Below are 21,050 nucleotides of genomic sequence, written 5' to 3' on the forward strand. Positions count from 1 at the left end.
AGTGCTGATACACCGTCAAAACCTTGTAGCATAATTCTAGCCAACAGGATGTAATTCTCCCACCAAAAACATTAAAAGATTGTAGAGCTAACTCTTGGACCACAGTAGTTTAATAACATACTTAAAAAACATGAATAGACAAATAACCAAAGAGCAGTCCTCTAACCATATGACAGCAGAAAGCACAAAGTGATACGACATTCGAGGATTGTATGACACTGTAATGGAAAAATTCCAAGAAAAATTCTGAAGCGCTCATTTGCAAAAAGGTACTGGGATGATATTTATGATACGTAATTCTCAACTTAATGTTACATTAACTGTATATCCCTTACTGAAGTACTCAGGATTCACCCTCATACTGTAACTATTTTAAAAATAATGAAAATTTGACTTGGTAAATGTTTCCCATTTACTCTGTCATTGTCTCTCTGTCCCCCATTCTGTTCTCCCATTCTACTGCTCTCCCTATGCCAACTCTCCTCTAGGACAGCTTGGGATGTCCACGTTTCTGTATTATATTTCTGAAGGTGTTCAACAAAAGCATCTGTAGAAACACTAGGTACAAACAGCAAGTTGTTCAGGCTGTCATTTGGGAATACGTCAACAGGAATTTCCTTTTTAGCATTTTTGCAAGCCAACTAGCAAACCCTCACCCCTGCCATCCAAGCAGAACAAAAACATCCAAGCCATAATAGAATTAGTGGCCTCATATTTCAGAAGGTTCAAAAGTTATTTCTTTATACATATCTCTCTGTAACATTTTGCAATCCGGCCAGCAAGCTGTGGAATCCTCACAGGACCAAGATACAGAGTAGCTGAATCTATCAACTGTGATAAAAAATGATGTTCGACAAATCTTATCTCTGGTGAAATGAAGCTGGAGATTGCTAATGTTTATTTCAGCATGCTCACCATGGCAACTGAAATCATTGCATATTTAGGTTTACGTGATTTTTTTTTTTTTTCCAGCTTGGATCTGTTTTCTTGTGAACAACAATTAAAAAAAACATGGGCACACATCACTCAATTGAAAGAGTAAAATTACAGTTTCATAGCACATACCTATGATGGCCGATATGTCTTGCTCTTTTAATGTGCCCAACTCCTTTACATCCTGCGGTGGGACACCCTCCATTCTCTAAAGCTTCCACCAATTCCAAAGGACCTGCATGTCAGGGGAAATTACATATGAGATTAAAAAAAAGTATCTAATCTTTAAAAGTTACATAAATATGCAGGAATACCAGAGTATCACAGTAAACATGGAGAAGAAATAAGCAAACAAAACCTAATTTTAAAGTACTTTAAAAATGCATTCTGCAAAGGCATGATGGAGATTCAAACAACCTAATCCACCAGAGAAATAATATCATTCTGTGAGTAAATCTCTACAGGAGATCTACATCTATGTAAAGAATGCAAATCTTAGACGAACTCTATGACTTCAAATTTCTCTCCTATTAACTACCTGTAGCTGGAACCTGGTTGTTTTGCAAGAACACAGACGCTTTAGTTACCCTGCTATTCCCAAAGATAGGGATCTGTTTGTAATAGGTATTGACCTTCTCCATTTTTAGCTCGAGTTTTCCAGTGAACAAGACGTGAAAACAAAGGCTGAAAATACTACTAAAAAGAACAAGCCATAAGGAGATTTTTGACATTTTTATTTATCTGAATTTGTAAGTCTATCTGGTTCTCATCAACCTGTAACAATGATGCCTGCAGAGACATTAAAGCATGTAGCTGTCAAAACTAGCTTTGACGTTCAAGCAAACATAGTATATAACCCATAGCTTCATAGCAAGTGAGAGACAGATCTACTCCAGTATATGAAACTGAGAACACCTCCTGCACATCTGCACACATGCACTGCCTCTCTAGTACTGGTTTTACTGGAAAAGTAGATGGACTTGTATCTCCCTCTACAGATAACAATACTGACATAAAAAGGTCTACCTAAATAAATTTTCCTAGATGAAAGATAGGTTCTTGCTCGCAGATGGATAATGAAAGATGGAGAAGTATTATGTATAATTAGGACAGTCCAAAAGCATTTTTTAACAAATGTTCCACTTATGCTAATGTTACAATACTATGACTACACTTAAGTCCAAAGACTTCTATAGGCTTTAAAATGGTGTAATGGATGAGAGAACAGAGAATTTTATCTTTTCTACCTTTATGCAAAATTGATGCCTATAACATAAGAAGTTGGTGGACTTGGAGGGAGACTTAACCTAATAGGGATGCTTTTGAAAGGGAAGTCCTGCCTCACTGATACTCTAGTTTTGCAAAAACTAGCTCCCTACAAATGGTCTCTCTTCACTTAAATTCAAACTCTCTAAAAAATGTAATTTAAAAGAGCTACAACTGGCTGTCCATATTTATGCAAGAAGCTGCTACTTACGTCACTGTGAAACAATATTAAAATCAACACCAATACATGGCTCTTCATTCCCTAACTGCTATCAGAAAGTTCATAATCCACCATGATGGCTTCACTGCATCTTAAGAGAAAACACTATGAATACATAAATACTGGGAGAATAAGACCATTATGATAACTGCTCTAGACTAATATTGCTAACATTGTGCAGCGTTCACACAAAGCTTCCAGACTGAGGAAAAAATATTGTGCCTTGCAAAATATTTTCTTCCCTCCTTCTGAAACCTTTTCACAAAACCTGAAATGCACTTTAACTGACTTGGAAACAATATTAGCATTTTTATAATATTCTATATTCTATACCATATTCTACAGGAATAACACAAAGTCATATTGTTGGAAGAATGTAATATTCAGCAATCATCCTATTTTAATAGTATTTGTGCAGTTAATTATTCTTTTTCTATTTAATGGACGTTTACTTTCCCTCCTGTCACATTGTCCATATTTGGTTTTGTAGCTTAACTAGTATCAAAAAGTCACTTCCACCAGTCACATGCTGAAAGAGATGAACAATGCCTCCTATGCCATCACCTAGAGGAGATGATGTGTTGTATGTGACGGGCATCTGCATTTTGTTTCTTTTAATGTCTCCAACAAAATGAATGTATGTGTGTTATACTCCCACCTAGGCTAAGATTTTTTTTTTTTTCAATTTTAGGTAATAGAAATGTCGCAACCTTATTCAGCTCTTTTGCCATATGATACAATTTTTATTTATGTGGCTACCAACTACTTTTTCCCACTGGACTGTTCCTTCATTCAGTACACAGGATGCACATCTCAGATTAAGAAGATATCCAGCATCCTATCTTCTCCTCATTATTCACTCTGTGCTTTGGCACTTACGGCACTCTATTCAGACTCTCCTTTGAAGGCAGAATGATTAACTTCCTAACAGGCAGTCATCACTGTACCACTGGAGTGCTCAGAAAACTTACGAATATATTCTGATCATGGTCTTGATAGGAAACATTTCTTCTTGACATTTTAGAGACGCTGAATTGAGGTACAGAAATTTTCAGGTAATACGTTCACACAATCTGTGTGTGCCTTATCCCAGTTATTTTACATTTAATTTTTTCAGAGTACTTGGCATTGCTCAGCATTTCTTGTTTTCCAAGCACAGCTCTTTCTGATCTCAGTTACAGCTGTGAACACTTGGCACTTGTGCAAACCATACCTCAGAGTCACAATATAAAACAATCCCAGAGAAGAGCACTCAATTAGAAAACATCTCTTCAAAGTTTGGCTAAAGTGATTTCACTACCATTATCCAGAAACACAATGGCATAGGCAGGGATATGCTTACCACTAAAGTCTCTTCTCCCTGCAACTTTCGGTCATTTATGACAGACCTCCCACTTCTTCAACAAGTAAAACAAAATCCCCAGAGAGAGCAAACTGGTAAATAGAGTATTATTGGTAACATGCCTCTGTTAGATTTATCTTCAATGTGGGCACCATTAAACCCTCTTTGCTCAGCTGAAGAAAAAAAAGGAAGTTAGCTGGTTTTGAGGATTTGCCACAGCATCTGAAAGGAGTGCCTTCTCAGTGCAGTCTGGACTCCTTTGGGCTAAAAAGCATACTAACCTTCAAGAGGACGTGGACAGAAGATTTTAAGAGTAATACCCTATCCCAACTGAGCGCCACAGCAGTTTCATTACTGGCTTTGAGAGGGACAGGATTTTATGCAACAGATCTTTATCACTACTTCGGGTTTTGACTGTGGGTTCTTATGCATACAGAGAAACATTGTATTTCCATTACAGTAAGGGTCAATAAAGCTATCTACTAAAAAGTGATTAATTACTGACTGTTGATTTTGCACTAAATGTCACATTTACATTGTTTTGCATATCGTAGTTGCTACTCTTCCTTGGATGGAACTGGCAGAGAAGGAGATAGCACAGTCCATGTGCCTTTTAACATCATTACATTATAATGTGATTTCTCTTACTAAGTGGGGGCTGAAGAGGGTGTCCGGTTTTTGTACACCAGCCTGCAGGATGGATATCAGGGCTATCTACATCAGTCCAATAATCATAAATACCATCCCAGCCGTCAAAATGGACCTAAAATCAAAAAGGAAAACAATACATTTTAGATCAGAAAAATTCTCTATAAAATTGGTTTCCCTAAGTAATCTCTAGAAATGACATGTCCATTACAGTAGTCACTTTAAGACAACTATCGATGTTACACAGAAAATACATGTACATTAGATTCTGGACCCAGACATACTCTCACTGAAGAAAAGAGAGAGGTGTCATCTGGTTGTTTACTATGTCTTGCATCATCAGGCTCAAATCCCAGGAATAAAGCAGGTAAATTTAGTTCTCACATTAATACTTAAATTAAGCAAGAATTTCTGCCTTTTTTCTCCCCCCCCCCCCCCCCCCCAAATTCAAACATTTTTTAATGTCCTGTTTGACCAGGATTTAATAATAGCAGAGCAGTAAGCAAAGGCCTAAAAAAATGGCATTTATACATAAAAAAAACAAACAAAAAACCCCAACATACAAGTAACAATTTTACTAAAATTAGACCATACAGGATAAGGAGTTGAAACTGAAGAGAAAATGAAGTATGTGACTTCCCAGAAAACCACTGGTATGGGCTACACATGCGTTTTTTTCAGGTAAAAGCTAAGTATCTTCAAATCTTACTTGACCTCTCCACTAGTAAATAGCTGAGATCTCTCATGCACGCAGGTGGATGCATGTACACACAGATACATACAGAGCTCTTTCAACATATGCTACAGAGTCAAATTACCACCCTAGAAACTACAAATCCTGTCATTTTAATAAATTAGGCTGGGGAGGGGTTTTTTTTGTTTGTTTTGGTTTTGGTTTTTGCATGACCAAAAAAGTTTAGGTAGAAAATGTGTAGGTGTGAAGATATTAGTTCTGATGACTCCCTACCACCAGTTAATTCAGATTCAAAATGAAATGTCAGCTGCATTTCTGCTTGAAATACCATGTATGCCTAATAAATCTGTACAAACTGCAAACACAAATATCCTTCATATCCATCTAACTGGATATCTGGAATATGCTAGCCCTTTTAATGGTTAAGGGCTTCAGAGAGTAAACTGGTTTTGTACAATAAAAGAAAAATAATTCAAGTATACAACTTCCAGAAAACTGCAATTTCTTTAAAATACATTATCTGTGATTAATCCAATCTAAAGTCAATAATTAATATAAACTTCAGAACTGCAGAAGTCACTGACAAGACACAAGAGATCAGGGTTCTTTTTTTATTTCTCCCTTATATCTCTCTCCTTTCCCTGGAAGTTTATAGAGACAAGTTCAATTAACCTAGGCCAAATATTCTATGGGCCCTAAAACAAATATCACAGCAGCCCTTTGACACTTGATATTAAATGATCACATTTCTTGATAGAATAGACAACTGTTTTATATCAACTATTCCCAAAGCAATTTTTGAACACATTCAACTCTGCTCTCTAACTACCTACGTCAGCAAATATAACTAAGAGGATAATATAACAACCCGTTCCAAAGGAATTATATGCATATTAATCAGTGAAAAGCTTAGCAGGACACAGCAATGTGACTCGTTTCCTCCTGTGCTTAATTTTACAACTACAGGATTTTGGTTTTATAAAGTAGTCATCAGTCACTCAAGCAGGATAGTACAGCAAGACAGAAAAACTTACTTTTATTCTATAGTCATCAGTATCTACGATAGTTGCTACTCTGATAAATACTGGATTTCTCTTGTCAACCACTTCAAGTTTCATGTTTTTCTGAAAGCCATGAGAAGGTTTCTAGAAAAGAACAGTATTACAAGAAACAGAAGAAAACCTCAAAAATCTCACAAAACTGTAAAGTATATAAAATACATAGCAAACTTTCTGCTTTCATTTTCTCAAATCTGCTCTCCCCTCCAACAAATCCAAGCATAAAAAGATTATTCAAACCAGTGTTACTAAACTAGAGAAATAAAGTAAATACTGTGGGATTCCAGGTTCTCCATTGAAGCCCTCCAAGCAAGTAAGTAGGAATCTTTATTTTACATCAGTTGAGTTTTTTCCTAAATTCTCTAGAAAAGTTTTCCCAAGATTTTGGCCATCAGTTTCAATGCAGTGTTGAATGAAGTATTACATACCAGCAGCCTGAAATGTCTATGAAATTGTCTACAGGAAATATATTTGTGGGTTTTAGTATGTATTTTCGCTTTGTGGATCAAACACTCTTTTTTGGTCTCCTACTGAAAACATAACTAATCCATGGTATAACAGCAAATACTCACTCAGAACCAAACAGGACCAAATACCTGGTTTGTAATACTGTTTTGGCAAAAAAGGTGTCTCTGTTAGGAGTATCAGATTTTATCTTTGCCATCTACAGCTATGAAATCTAAAGCAAAAATTATTTCCATTTTAAAGGAACATATGCACAAGACATGTTATGGTTTTTATTTTAGATTTCTAGGAAAATAACGTTATCTGTCTCTCTAAGACTTTCCAGAACATCAGTGTTTTTTCCTCAGCTGCAGCTTAAGAACTCTTATTTTCTCCCATAGTACAATATACTGTGGCTGTCTCAGGAAGCCTTCACCCAAACTCCAACACAATCAGTGGTTTATTCCCATTAAATATTTCTTATTGTTTAATCACAATTAGCATGAATATGGTTACCATTATATTAGTACAGAAAGCAGGGAGGGGATTTTCTCTGGCTGTGAAACCAAAAGACAGAGCACAGCTGACTCCATGCAGTCAAGCTCTCCTTCCCTTCCATCCTCAAAGCCAGATGACCTTGTCTATGCGACCTTTTGGGACCTACACCATCCCTAGCCGCTCTCTGCTAGCATGGTTTCTGGAACAGTGTTGAGCCATGACAGCTAGTGCTCCCTCAGTTTAATGCTGTCAATGCCTGCGCTCTTGTGGCATGTCCTTTTCAGTTTCCCGGTGCAGACACAGCCAGCTGGACCCTGTGGGCCACTGGTGGGGTGTTCCAAGGGCCGAGCCCTGTGGTGTGGCTGTTCCCTGAATGCCAGGGGGAGAAATTAAAACATGGATGCTCTGAGAGATAAAGAAAATGTTTGCTTTTAGCTTGATGCAGTCAAGGTCACAGCCCTCCACTGTTTTGCCATGGACTATACCTCCCAGATATAACCCAATACCTTTCTAATCCTTGCTCTAAGTCTTCTTGCTGCAAACGTAACACTGAGACCCATTATTAAGCCAGACACGTTTTGGAGTGATAAACTGCAGGTCAGTAATAAACTCTGGTGATCTACTGACCCCAGGAACTGCTATGAGCACCACATTTCTGCTTTCATTAATCCAGCTTTTAGCAAAGTGTTATTCAGAATTAGTGACCCTAATCTGAAAAGCCAAGGCAAACCAGCTTCAGCGCGCTGTGAGACAAGGGGCTGGGAGCTACCAGCCATCTGACGCGGGTTCCTAACTGCAATCCTTTCTGCGTTAACTGACCAGTCCGCTTTCCTCACTGAAATCCTAAGAGCTCAGGAAAGATGGGTGTCACTGAAAGAATCTAGCAAGTACGAAGCTAAAAGAAAAGAATGTTGCCCACAAACACCATAGTTAAACTGGGGAGCTACCTGTAGATGCTGCCCATGTACCCTAGTCACAAGTTCGCAGAAGAAAAAGTCTACTGAAGGGTATTAAATACAAACCCTCTCTCTTGGCTACTGCCAGAGGCAATGGACTAGATGGGCAATGAGACTGACCTACAATAATTTTTACATTCTCACTGTATTTATTGCACCATTTAAAATGTACAGATAGAAATACATAGGTTCAAAATATGTTATGATGACTCAGTAGCTATCTCATTATTTCTAATAACTAGGCAGTCATTTCCCATAGTAAATTACATTCATTAGTAGTATTTCATAGCACTTAACCCCATTTATAATGATTAAAATAATAAAGTAATAGTGATTTATAATAATAATTATCTGATTTCTGACAGTGAACTCCAAACTTGCATAAAAATAAACCACCTATTATGCAACTAATTAACTGGATACATTTAGAAACATAAGAACACCATATATGTATTCTCTTCTTAAACTAATTAATTATATACACTTAAAAGCATGAAAAAAATAGAAGCATTTTCTCACCACTTTAAAAGCCCTTGCAGGTGCAGGTAATGAACTGGTTTCTTCCAAATACTTCTCCCAAGAAAAATGCTTAGCATGTGGATAATCTGGCACAGAAGAAATATGAGCAGAATTAAACATAGCAGTGCAAAAAATAAAATTGGTATCTAATTTACAGAATGCCTAACGCTTTCTATTCTAAATTGTCTCTGACACATTCACCATGTAGGTTAAAAAACCCAACAGTCTTCTCATACACAATGCTGAGTAGCTAGCAGAAAAAGTCACAATTGCTTTGGATATGAGAATATAAATAATATGGACTGGAAAAATCTGTCCACTTAATTCAAGATATTAATTCAAGTATTATAAGCCTAATCCTGTATTTTATAAACAGTAATTTACTGTCAAACACAATCTAATCAGTTAGCTTTGTACCACAGTACAGCACACCCGATTACTTTCTATTCTTTTAGTGAATTTGTTTAAAGTAAATTTCTAAAAAAAATAGCCAGGACATCTACTGAAAAATTATTTACAGACATCATGAAAGAAGATGTTGCCTTTCTCAGAAAGTGTCATGTTTACAAACACTTTATGCAAGAAAAAAAAAGACAGCTTTGCTTTTAAAGAAAAGGCAGTGCCTGTCCTTTGCCTTTACTCTGCACTAGAAGTTTAACTTGAAGTTTAACCATTATAATTCACAATCCAGAACAGAATGAAACCAATTATGATTTGTTTTAAAAGGGATTTCACTTAATAATAGGCTGTAATTAACCTCCTGACAGACAGATTGCTTTTCAAAATTGCTGGCTATTAGAATTTCTGTCAAAGTTGGTTTTAACCAATTAAAATTTTCCATGTTCTCAGACCACAGATAGCAGTTTCTGCAACAGGGCATTTAGATCATCCAGCTATACACAACAGTCCTGAAAAACAGTGGTGGTCTTATATTTCGTACTAATGAATGCACTTTCATTCTTCTGTATAGTCTCTCTCATTGGGTTTTCCTCCCTTCCAAAGAGCCCTTATAAGTTTGATTCTTTGATCACATAACACAATCTTCTCATTAACCCATTATCTTGCATGTTTAGTTCACGTGAAGATGTTTTTCTTAAGCAACAATCTCACACACCTTGAATTTGTTTTATCAGCATTTTCACAATATGACTCTTAGCGTAAGTGAACACATTCAGCCAAAAATACAAACCTGTTCAGATTCCGAGGGGTATCTTCCGTGGATAGATGTCTCTCTACTGAAGCAGCATACATGTGCATACTTAATACCTAGTATCTCTTTTATTTCTACTTTCAATATATTGTGTCCTGTAAAAAAAATCTGTAACTCCCCAAATAGCAATTCTTAATTACAAAAAGAAAAATTCAGGAGAAGTAACAATAAGCTTATTGTGAGTTTTAATGCTGCTAGCTGACTATAACCTCCTTAAATATCTCAGATTACAAACCTGGTGGGGTGATGAGAGTTCTTTTATGTTCTTTACACCATCCAACAGGATGAATATGTGGGCTAGCTGCCTCACACCTGGAGGTGGGGGAGAAAAAAGGGGACTGATAATGCAGTTCTTCAGACATCCTATTATGCTTAGAAAACAAGACATACAAAAAAGATTTAACAAATTCCAAATAACCTACAACACCTTCAACTTACACTTAAACTGCAAACATAACCTGAAGATATGAACACATTTAACCCAGACTTGGTATCACCTAAAGAGGCATAAGGCTTTATTTACAATTTCACTGGAAGATCAAAAAAGTCATGTCCTTGAATTCAGTGGTAGATCCCCATTGAGAAGCTATAATGCTGGACCTGAAAAATTCACATATAGAGACTCTTGGTAGAAACGTGTTGGCTGGTTGCAAGAACACAGTAATACCATCAAAGACAGATGGGGTTTCGCAATGCCAAGACTGAAACTTTAAACCAAAAGCTTAAAGACCTTGATTAATCATCCAAGTTGCACCTGGTGGCAGATTAGAAAATCATGCATAACTGCAATGCACTGTCAATAACAAGTAAAAATTCAAAACCAGATTCTGAGTGGTTTGAATGGAGCTATAAACACTTCATTACAACCCAGCAGCACATAAGCAAAGTATGCCTAAGAAAAACTGTCAGCAAAAAAGAATAAAATAGCATTCTAGGCCCCAAACTGCCTGAAAGAATCCAGAACTAATCAGTGATCCAAGACTGCAAATTGCTCTAAAAAAGCTGATCAAACTCTCTTACTCAAGGGACTAACAACTTCCCATATTTTCTCTCATGTGCATCAAATTTTACACTAATGCTGTTGCTTGTGGCATGCCACAAGAACCACAGAAGACTAGCAGAGGCAGGGTGAGCTACACTTGATATGTGCTGGCATCTGTCTGAAGCAAGGAGAGATCGCTCTCACTGTGCTCATTGGTTCAGTTACATCATGCTTAGAAGAAAGCAGCAGTGGGTGCTCACTATCAAATTCTGTTAGCAATTAAAAAAAAAAAAACACCCACACATTCTGCAAAAACTTAATTGATATAAAAGCAGATGAGAGAAAAAACTGTTTAACATTCAGTATTATTAAATTATTATATATAGAACCATATAATTTTATTACATATTGTTATATTATTACTTTGGAACATAATACATTATGTACAATATAACATATAATGTATATAATATTTAAAGTATATACTACATACTATAATTATATTATTACTCAGTATTATTAGGAAAGGCAAAAAGTAAGACTGATCTACAGGAAAAGTAAAAAGCCATCAGACTCTGCTATGAAACATACACCATCCCTATGTCTGCATCAATACTTAATAATTGGTTTTGAGTTGGCTGAACAATTAACAGTGTTTTTTAAAGAAGTAGATAGTACTTATGTAGTCAGGGTGACTAAGGAACATCATGCTGACACAAAAAGCTAGCATTACTCTGCATGGCACTGCACTATGCCATGCGAACATACCGTTTGCCTCTATTTAGCTGAAAACTCATATATAACCATGTAATTCCCATGTAGATCTGTCCTTAGGGACCTTGCTTCTCTTAGGAGCCTGTCCCACCTATTTCCTTCTTTAGTTAGATAAATCCAATATTACAGTGCACTAGCTCTCGCTTCCACTATTTCCTAACCCAAAAGGTGCTTCAGTAGCTGACATCAAACATTCCCAGCTACATGCCCTCTCTCTTCTGGAGAACCCTATCAGCATTTCCATCTCTCCAGTAACCACGAGCCCAGTGCCTTACTCACTCCAAGGACCCACCAAGGCCAACAAACTGCAGCTTAAGTTGAAGTTGATAAGGGCTTCATTCCCTATTCCCCATGGAGGGATCAAGAAACCAAGCTTAAGTAGCTAAGTGGTATTCTAGACAGAAACACCCTCTCTCGCTCCTGCTGAAGGAATGCTGCTTTCTAAACACTCCTCAAATATTTAATGAGAAAAGAAGACAAGCAGAGAGCATCCATGCATGAAAACATGGACTTCATATACAACAATCATTGCATAAAATACTGAAACACTCATTTGTGATCCAGTTTCTATTTAATCCCTCTCTGAAGTCAGTGTCTCAACCATTAGGCTGGAGAGTAACATGTATTCTCTCCCTTTACCGTCAGCCCAAGGGGTACGAATGCAAAATACCTGAACACCTGAACAGTGGGTTTGCTCTCCCTGATTGTTATAAAATAATCATTATCTGTATCTACCCAGAAAGTATTAGCATGCTGGAAGTTCATATTAAGTTCCCCTAATTAGTAGTACTAATTTATATATTTTTTAAAATATCACATGTTGATTATCTGTAATACCTAAGAGGGTGCAATGAACTGTGCATGACAGAAAAAAGTTTAAGGTAAATTAGCAGACACTCTAACACCTTAAGGCTCAGATCAAAATGCTAGGTCTGCAGATCTTGAACACAAACATGTTTTAAGGATTGCAAAAGGAAACAGTACAGAAAAGACTGTAAACTGAACCCTGGGGTACTACCACATTGCAGTTTTGAATGTGTGCTGCATAAAAGAAAAACGAAGGAGCACATCATATTTGAATACACAGAATAACACTAGTATGTTTTTTTTAAATCTGAAAAGTAATTTTACATGATGTCTAAAATTCAGTGTGGATGTACTTCAACAACAGAAATGCAGGTTTGGTGTCTCGGAAGCATTGTCTCACAAGGAGCACTCCTCTAGCCTTCTACCTAAAGAGAGTCAAACACTAATGATGAAAAATATTGGCCAACTTGCTACAACTACCTTGTGGCTTTATGTATGAAACAGCTCTGCTAGTATCTCTTTGTAATGATGCCAAATAGATCAATTTCTAGCAGATAAAACCTATCTTTGATAGACTCTGTAATGGCTCTGACAATAGCCAAGGATTCAACTGACTTCAACAATACCAACCTGTTGTCCTACTACAATATATAAAGCTATATTTTATGTATTTAGTATTTATAATATCACACCAGGTACTCTCTAAATCACTGAAGCTGCCATTAATAAAAGGAAACAAAAGGACTTATGTGATAATTTTGCACTGTTAAAACTCAGCATCTAACTCTATAAATTCTTTGCCCCAAACAAATCAGAGAAAAGGTGAATGCTTCATGCTCCCTCTGTCCTCTTCCTTTCTCATTACAGTAACTGTGAGGAGAAGCTAATGAGCAAGGGGGGGCGGGGGGGTAGCACTTTTCTACCCCTCTCAAGCTGGAGTTTTAAATGGAAGAATTTTACATGGATGAGGTATCCTTCTGCACTGGAAGGACATACTCTCTTACTTCCTGAAATGTTTTGGAGTAAAGTCCACAAACTATTTTCAAAAGTCTCCTGAGTTAAATTTGGGTACATACTCATGAGTCTCTACAGTATTATCAGTATTATACTTAAAATAATGAGGTAGACATGTAAAAACCTTCTAAATGCACTTGTTCTGTTTTGCTTTTTCAAGCACAGTTTGAACATACATTTTTATAAAATTCTGAAAAGTAAATGCCATTACACACACTTCTTGCCTTGAAGATTCAAGAAGCAGCAAGTGACCACGGTATGTCACAATGAAAGATACAGTCCTGGAAGATGCTCTGACATTACAGCAATGGGAGCGAACACGGAACAAGTGCTACACACCACAGCACTGCAAAATAGCACTACAAAACATCCACAATATTTTCATTTGGTTTAAAAGAAAACTCCAGTCATTACAGATGAGCCTATAAGAAACTTCTGTAACCATGGTGGCCTCAGGAAAAAAAAAAATCATCCCTGTTCCAGCAAAACCAGGTCATACAGTCCATCTTTACCTACTGATTTCACACAGCCTTTTAGCTTCAAACAGTCCATTTAACAATAAAAAGTAGAGATCAGCAAAAGTCACACATAATTTAAAGTAAAACTATTATGCTTTAATGTGTGTTTTTTCATGGATATATTATCGTTTGGAAGAACAATAATAGTCTATCAGACTAAGCCCAAGACTTGTCAACTAGAATGCCAAAGGCTACTCTGACTTTTCACAACCAATTTGCTGCGTCCCACAGCTTTTTAACTCCTTTGTTCCAAAACAGAAGGCAGATCACCCGGCTCATGCTCTTCATAAAACACGATGATCCATGAATTGTGAGGATGCTTGCTAGGCCAAAAAAGGTTACCACCACTAGCAGGAGCTGAAGAATTTTGCACCTCCAAACCTACCTACCCCTGGACCGCAGCAGAGCACCACCACCTTCCACCAAGCAGTGCAGTGGTGACACGCGTAAGCTCAACTAATCAAGCAAGATTATAATGTCCACACAATTCATGCCTCTTGTGATCCATTCTTTCTGTCACGTGAGAACATGCAGACAGAAAAAGACATCTATTTTCCATACTGGACACTAAAGCTAATCCAGGAAGCTGAAGCAGAGCTAAAAGCAGCAGAGCGCGCCAGCTGAACCCATAAGAGAACCACACAGAGAGACAGACCAAACAGCAGCTCTGCTAAGTTACAGACAGCTTAACTACATCAAAGCAGGCAAGAGCTACGTGATGTAAAAGGCCAGGAGGAAATTCTGCAATAGGAAAGCCAAGGGCAGCTGGCAATGTGAGCCTCTGGAGCGTGCGTCACTCTGTGTGAAATGAACATATATGCAGTTCAACAATCCTTAACTCACGGCAAGAAAGCATGTCCTAACAGGAGACTCGGATATGGAAGAAGACGTAGTATTTTTCTCTTGGTCACTTTCAGCTGTCCTGTTAATTTTTCCCAAAAATCTGTTTCATATATACAGCTCATTCAATTCAGATCAAGAGAGATGGATAATAATGCTCGCTGTTAAAAAAAAATGAGTATTCACTTTGTTTAGAAAAACATTTTCCCACCGGGTTTCCACCTGAAGATCTGGACAGAGTTTTTATTTATTCATCAGCACTTTCTTTAAAACAAGCTGTATGTGTTATAGTCATTTTCTGTTTTGAAATAATTTCTGATTTTCCCTTTTGGGAAAACAAACCTTTTGGTATTTTGATTTTCTCTTTATAAAATGTAGATACAATCTGTAATGAAAATGTTATCTATAAAAAAACCACCCATACACGTTATACACATAGATAATAATATGCCCTCAAGAATGCTACTTATATGACTTCTTGATTGTGAGGTGCCAGTCATCTAACTGTGCATAAAAAAAGGAGGGGGGGGGGGGGAAAGGAAGAAAAACATAGAAACCATCCTGCAGCCCCATCTAGTGCATAAGTGAGAATACTTCATCATTGGCAAGTGTAAAGCTGGTATTAATTTAGGTCAGGACTTCCCAAAACATGGTCCATGAGGTTATGGTATGTGTCCAGAGGTGGCATAGCAAGCCACATTAACATATTTTCTATTTAAAGTGATAAGACAGCTGCATGGTGATTTGCATGAAATTTTAGAGCTTTAGGGTCAAATACTGGTCCATTATCCATTTAAATAGTTAAAAGTATGCACCGTGACTCATGGTTCTTAAAGATTGTTTTATCTTCTTTTTGGCATAATATAACCCCTTCAAAAAGACTTGTTTCTTTCAAAGAGAGAGTAAAGCAAAGTTATTTATCTCAAAAATGAAACAAGCAAAGCACAACTTTTAAAGACTTGGATGTTAGCAAAGTAGCAGATGCTGGTGGAGAGCAGAACTGGCCTCTTATTTAGTCTCACACCAAAATTCAGTCTATTCCAAAACTCATACAGATCAGAAAATGGTTCAGAAAAATCAAAAGCTGATTTGTCTTCATACGGCACTTTAGAATCATTTTTTCTATGCAAGGCAGACAGCTGAGTGTAGCATGGGACACTGTATTTTCTCACACTCCTGGTAAGCTGATCCCAAAAGCTGCCTGTAGGACCTTCTCTGCAGGAGAAGTTCAGACCAAGACATGGATGAGGGCACCCAGAAGCCTCTGACCCAGTGAGTTTGGGCTACAGCATGTTCAGCACTGCCATCGCCTCCATCTCGCATGTGGGCAAACAGCAATAAGCAAGCACAGCCTCATCCCCTGCACAAGCTCTATCTGTGTTTGGGTTTGGTCACAAAAAAATTTGGAAGCTGAGGTGCAAGCAGAACAGATGTAAGTGAATGGAGAACTGAAAGCCAGCATGGACCTGTAGTTAATTCATAGTTCAGACATACCCAAAGATTCCCAAATGCTATTTCCAGATTCAGTCAACCTTAAGAAAATTTGGAAATTTCACTCAGAGGGAATGTCTTTGGCCTCAAAGTAGTATTAGTTGTTTCATCAAAAAAGATGGGACAGATGGAAAGGACCTGATGGCTTGTGCAGTATAGGTAAAAATTCTCCTTCCTGAAGGAAAGTCTTAAATTTGTCAATTTTCTTCACTCTTCTTCCCTCTAAAAGCCACTGCCAAAAAGCAATTTAATGGGATTTATAATACACTGAAAGTATCACCACCATGCATTAAAGAGCTGTAGTAATGACTAATTCTAGCCAGGGTACTTATTTTCAACCATTAATGTATTTTCTAACACTCAGGGAAAAGGCAGGAAGAGTATCTTCAGGCTGAAAGCCTGAAGCCTAGAAAAGTTGAGGTGATGGTAACAGATTTCTGTTGCCTGAAGTCCAGTAAAATCAGTCAACTGTCTTTTAGTTATCCAAGAAGAGGAAAGAACTTTTAACCTGATTGAAAAAGTTCAATCTACTCAAACTGACTAAATCACAAAAGGTATAAAGAAAAAAAAAGGTCCTTGTTTGAAAATAATCAACTATATACACTAAATAAATCATTCCTCCATTGTAATTCTGAGACTGAAACTTATATGCAGGTAAAGGGAAACTGTGAGGCTCTGCTCTGGGTAATCCCAACAGAACTTCTCATTTTTAATTACAGACACCAGTTGGTAGATGTGCAACTTATGCACCTAAGATATTTTAAGGCCCCTACAAACCTCGTACCTAAAATTAAAAATGTAAGTGGGATGCATTCAGGATGCATTTTGAGGCTCTCTTTTAGTCAGACATTCCACTGCTATTTTCATTTGCTGTTCTTTTCTCCCATTTTCTTGCCTTCCTCCTCTATTCACTCCCATTCTCAATCACAGCAATGCAGATAGGTAGGCCACGCCGCTCAGAATTTAATTTCCATGCACAGTATTTCCAGCAGCATCTTCTTGCTTCTTCCAGAAAGGTACTTCACGATTTCATGAAAAGAACAAATCTTCAGCTTGGCTTCAGTGTAAATACAGCTCCAGTGACTTCTAAAACCTAAACATTTTCCACTTCAATTTTCTTTCATCCTTGAAGAAGGTATTATTTCATGTATTCTACATATGAAATTTAGAAAACCCACTTCAGAATACTGTGACTGTAGAAATGTAAAGCCTGGTTATGTACTTAAAAACTGCTTTTCCCTCTTCTGAGAAGATTGGTGGACAAAATTCCTGTTGACATGGGAATATTAATAAGCCTGAAATTCAGTGTATGTCTGCCATACACAGTGCAATGTTTTGAAGAGATACCTGTGCTACCTCTGAACAAACTACAGGTTATATTGCATTGTTCGGCCTAAAAGCCTTGCCTAACTGCTGTTTTCATTATTAATTAATGGCATAACTGTTATTAAAGAGCATTCAAATATCAGGAAATTCAGAATACCTTTTCCCGGTCCCCAGTTTCCTACTGCTTTGTAGAGGAAATGTATGTTCTGTGTTACTTCTTCATGAAAATAATCACTAACCTTCCTGGTCTTTGACTCATATGGTCCATTATCTTGATATTCAGTACCTGACTTCACTGAAATGCCTGTTCACTGCTGCTTCAATAATTTAGGTCTCCTACAGCTTATTTGTCATGTTGCCCATACAATTATTATTTCAAGAGATGGACTCCGGAAGTTTTGAAGTTACGTAATAGTCTCACATCATTCTTATTGACGTAGTGCCTAAGCAGTCATCAAATACAGACGAAGAAAACTTTCTTCATTTATTTTTACAGGCTCAGCTATACAATTAAGTTGCCACCGCTGAACCCAAGACGTAGCTTACAATGCTCCACCTGTTCTGCAGTAACTTACACTGCAAAGAACGTAAGGTATACCGCATTGCTCTAAATGATCTGCCAAAACAAGACCCAAGTGCAAATACACACACTTGCACTGTGACAACCAAAGCCTGAATTTCCTTCAGTACCTTTATGCTTGTAGCATGTCCTGCTCCATCCGCTGACTTTTCTATAGAGATACCCAAAGCCCCTCCACCATGCAACATGCAGAAAGGTCATCTCTGACACAGGTATGGATAGCAGGATCCCAATTTTCAGAGGAATGTAGAACACAAAAGACTAAAACCAGGTTTTGCCACTATCCTGATGCCTTTACAGAAGATGGCTAAGGTTCAGTCTGAATAGCGTAAGTAGATCAAGAACCTTATGAAAAAATGCAGCCTTTCTTCCAATTTACAACTATATGTAAACCTAATTCCAGGTTCAATCAGTCACATTATCATGGTGTGTATTCTTCACTAAAGATATCAACCTCAGAGACACTATGTAATTGAAATGAGAAATTAATCCACAACTCCAGATGTAGCAGCACACCTGAACACTCATTTAGCACAATCTTGAAATTTTTTATGTGCAACCTGACATGGGAAATCTGATTCCTCCAGTCTGCCACTGAGACATACTTTGGTGGCCACGATTACAAATCCAGCAAAATTTGGTATGGTAACTGTATCAACTGTCTGGAAAGTATCACAGAAAATAATGCTTAAAGCTAACACATTTCTGATACATCTCACTAGGATATAAAACAAAAACATCATACCAGTAGTCGTAACTCTCATCCCAGTTGTCAAAATGAACCAGAAAACGATTGTCCACCATGTCTGTTACCGTAGCAACACAAATGAAAGTCGGGTTCTTCTTGTCTACAGCTTCCAGCTTCATCCCCACTCGAAATCCGGACGGAATCACTGTCTACATAGAGATAGACACTTAATTGAAGATAAATACTATAAATCCAGAAATCTCCCCAGTGTCTGCAATCAATATATTCATGTCACTTCTAAGTTTCCCAATTAGCTGCCCCAACAGAGTGGCAGCAGCCTAATTAGCTGACATAAGAAAGGCTCAAACAGAGACTAGTGGTTTATGAAATAAAAAAGCCCTAAACATGCTGCTAAAATTAAATGTGTTGGTTTCACCTCTGTCTTCGATACTCCCTCTGAAAGACTGTGCTTGTTCCACAACATTATGGTGTGAGACACAGTACTAATAACAAGTCTTAAATTTCATTTAATACACCTTTTCTGAATGTGCCAGGTCAGATGTTTAAACAGATTAGTAAAAAATTAATGGATTAGAACTGCAGAGGTGAACTGAAGTGGAGATTGTTATTGAATCTGTTGTAAACATTTTTATCTTAAATTTCAGGTCTCAAGTCTGCAATCACTGAAATGTGCTGTACTTACTGCATTCTGGTTTTCAAAAAGCGATTTAGGAGCAGCTTGAGCCTTGCATGCCTTTAGGTATGAGGGCCAGCTAAAATCTTCTTCCTTATATCCTAAATGAGGGTCACAAAAAAAGTGCAAGAAATGATAGGCATGAGACACAACATGCATGCAGGTGATTTGATCATAACTGATTAAATTATTTCTTCCATGCAGTTCTGAACTGTTTCTTACAACTTCAAAACTGAAAAGATTATGCACTGTTAACCATTTATTCTAATTTTATATAAACTACACTGGGAAAATTTACTTTAAAAGTACTTACCCATTCTACCCCAATATGAACTCAATGAGTCTCTCAGGGAGCACTGGTTTGGATTATTAGAAATTTTAGCAGGACACCCTTTAGAGGAGCTTATAGAGTTCAAAAGACAGTTGATGAAGCTTTTCTATTTTTATTAGGGCATCTGGTATTACAAAGAGGAATCATGTTCTTTATTTAGGGATGGCTGAGCTTCCTTACCAAAATGTCAAGCTTTCTTTACCCTAACTGAGCAAAATGCTCTGCTTTCTTGAGCTGCACATTATTAGTTTCTTATAGTTGGCTAGGACTGACATTTGAACTGTTCCTAATCTTCATCTGGGAGGAAGAATAGTCATATAAATAAAGCGCTAGGCAAGAACTTGGGAGATTTCAGCTCAGTTTCAATTTCACCTTCAAAACAAGCTGAGAAGCATTTCTCACAAAATCACTGCTCTCTATCCCTGATCTCTGACCTTGCAGTCCTGGCCATCAAGCAAACTGAAGGTCCTCAAGGGGCAGAATCTAGGGGGAGCTTAGGAACTAAAATCTGCAATTCTACCAGTTATCAAAAATCAGTCTCAGTAAGATATCAGTTTTACACTATAATCTCCCTCCCTTCGAACAAATCTTTCCAAGCAGCACAGGCTACAAGTCACCTGTCTGTCTCTCCCCAAGAAAACTGCACCTTACCACCTCTCTGCCTCGCAGGTACCGGCTAACTTCCCTTTGGTGGTCTGACTGACACTCACACAACCAACAAGCTCAGAGCAAGTGCTCTCCAGCTTCTTTTCAGTCTGTTGCTTCTATTTCAGAAACAGCAAATGGCCTACAGGGCCCAAAGCTCTTCCCACTATGCCAGTCAGCCTAAAAAAAAAAATTCCCTCCTCCTACAGACGTTACTATGTCCTCAGGCTATCACTAATACAGCATAACTACTACGAGCTTTAAAATAAACTCCCTGTGTTATATCAGTTGCTTACACCATCAATGCCCCAGGACCCTTTATGCATTCACAGTGCAAGCTGAATGAACCTTCTGCATTTTTTATTCTATGCATATAGCACTTGGAAAGAAACCTAAATGTCTGTTGATAGTTTGCCTCTTCTAGTTTCTTAGAGAAAAAATAAAATAATTCATAATATATTGAACTGCATAAAATAATTCACAAGAAAACATTTGTACTTCTAATCTATAAAACAATGCTAAGAGTTGTAAGCAAATAGTCTTTTTCCTTTATTTGGTTGTTAAATAATAAA

The 21,050-nt window shown here is 37.4% G+C and overlaps 1 protein-coding gene across 8 annotated transcripts in view; it reads right to left on the reverse strand.

Annotated features, from left to right (window-relative positions):
- The window catches only part of L3MBTL3 (L3MBTL histone methyl-lysine binding protein 3), an 86,654-nt gene that overhangs the window by 23,260 nt on the left and 42,344 nt on the right, over window positions 1-21,050 (reverse strand). For all 8 annotated transcript variants that reach the window (XM_069787374.1, XM_069787373.1, XM_069787379.1 and 5 more), the window contains exons 10-16: window positions 19,512-19,603; window positions 18,866-19,017; window positions 10,024-10,100; window positions 8,579-8,664; window positions 6,138-6,248; window positions 4,410-4,524; window positions 1,066-1,168 (exon numbers count right to left, since the gene is read on the reverse strand). In XM_069787374.1, the coding sequence (XP_069643475.1) occupies window positions 1,066-1,168; window positions 4,410-4,524; window positions 6,138-6,248; window positions 8,579-8,664; window positions 10,024-10,100; window positions 18,866-19,017; window positions 19,512-19,603 (736 nt within the window). The remainder of the gene's footprint in view (window positions 1-1,065; window positions 1,169-4,409; window positions 4,525-6,137; window positions 6,249-8,578; window positions 8,665-10,023; window positions 10,101-18,865; window positions 19,018-19,511; window positions 19,604-21,050) is intronic.

The sequence above is a fragment of the Haliaeetus albicilla genome, chromosome 7 (genome assembly GCF_947461875.1).
Source record: "Haliaeetus albicilla chromosome 7, bHalAlb1.1, whole genome shotgun sequence".
Classification (NCBI taxonomy): Eukaryota; Metazoa; Chordata; class Aves; order Accipitriformes; family Accipitridae; genus Haliaeetus; species Haliaeetus albicilla.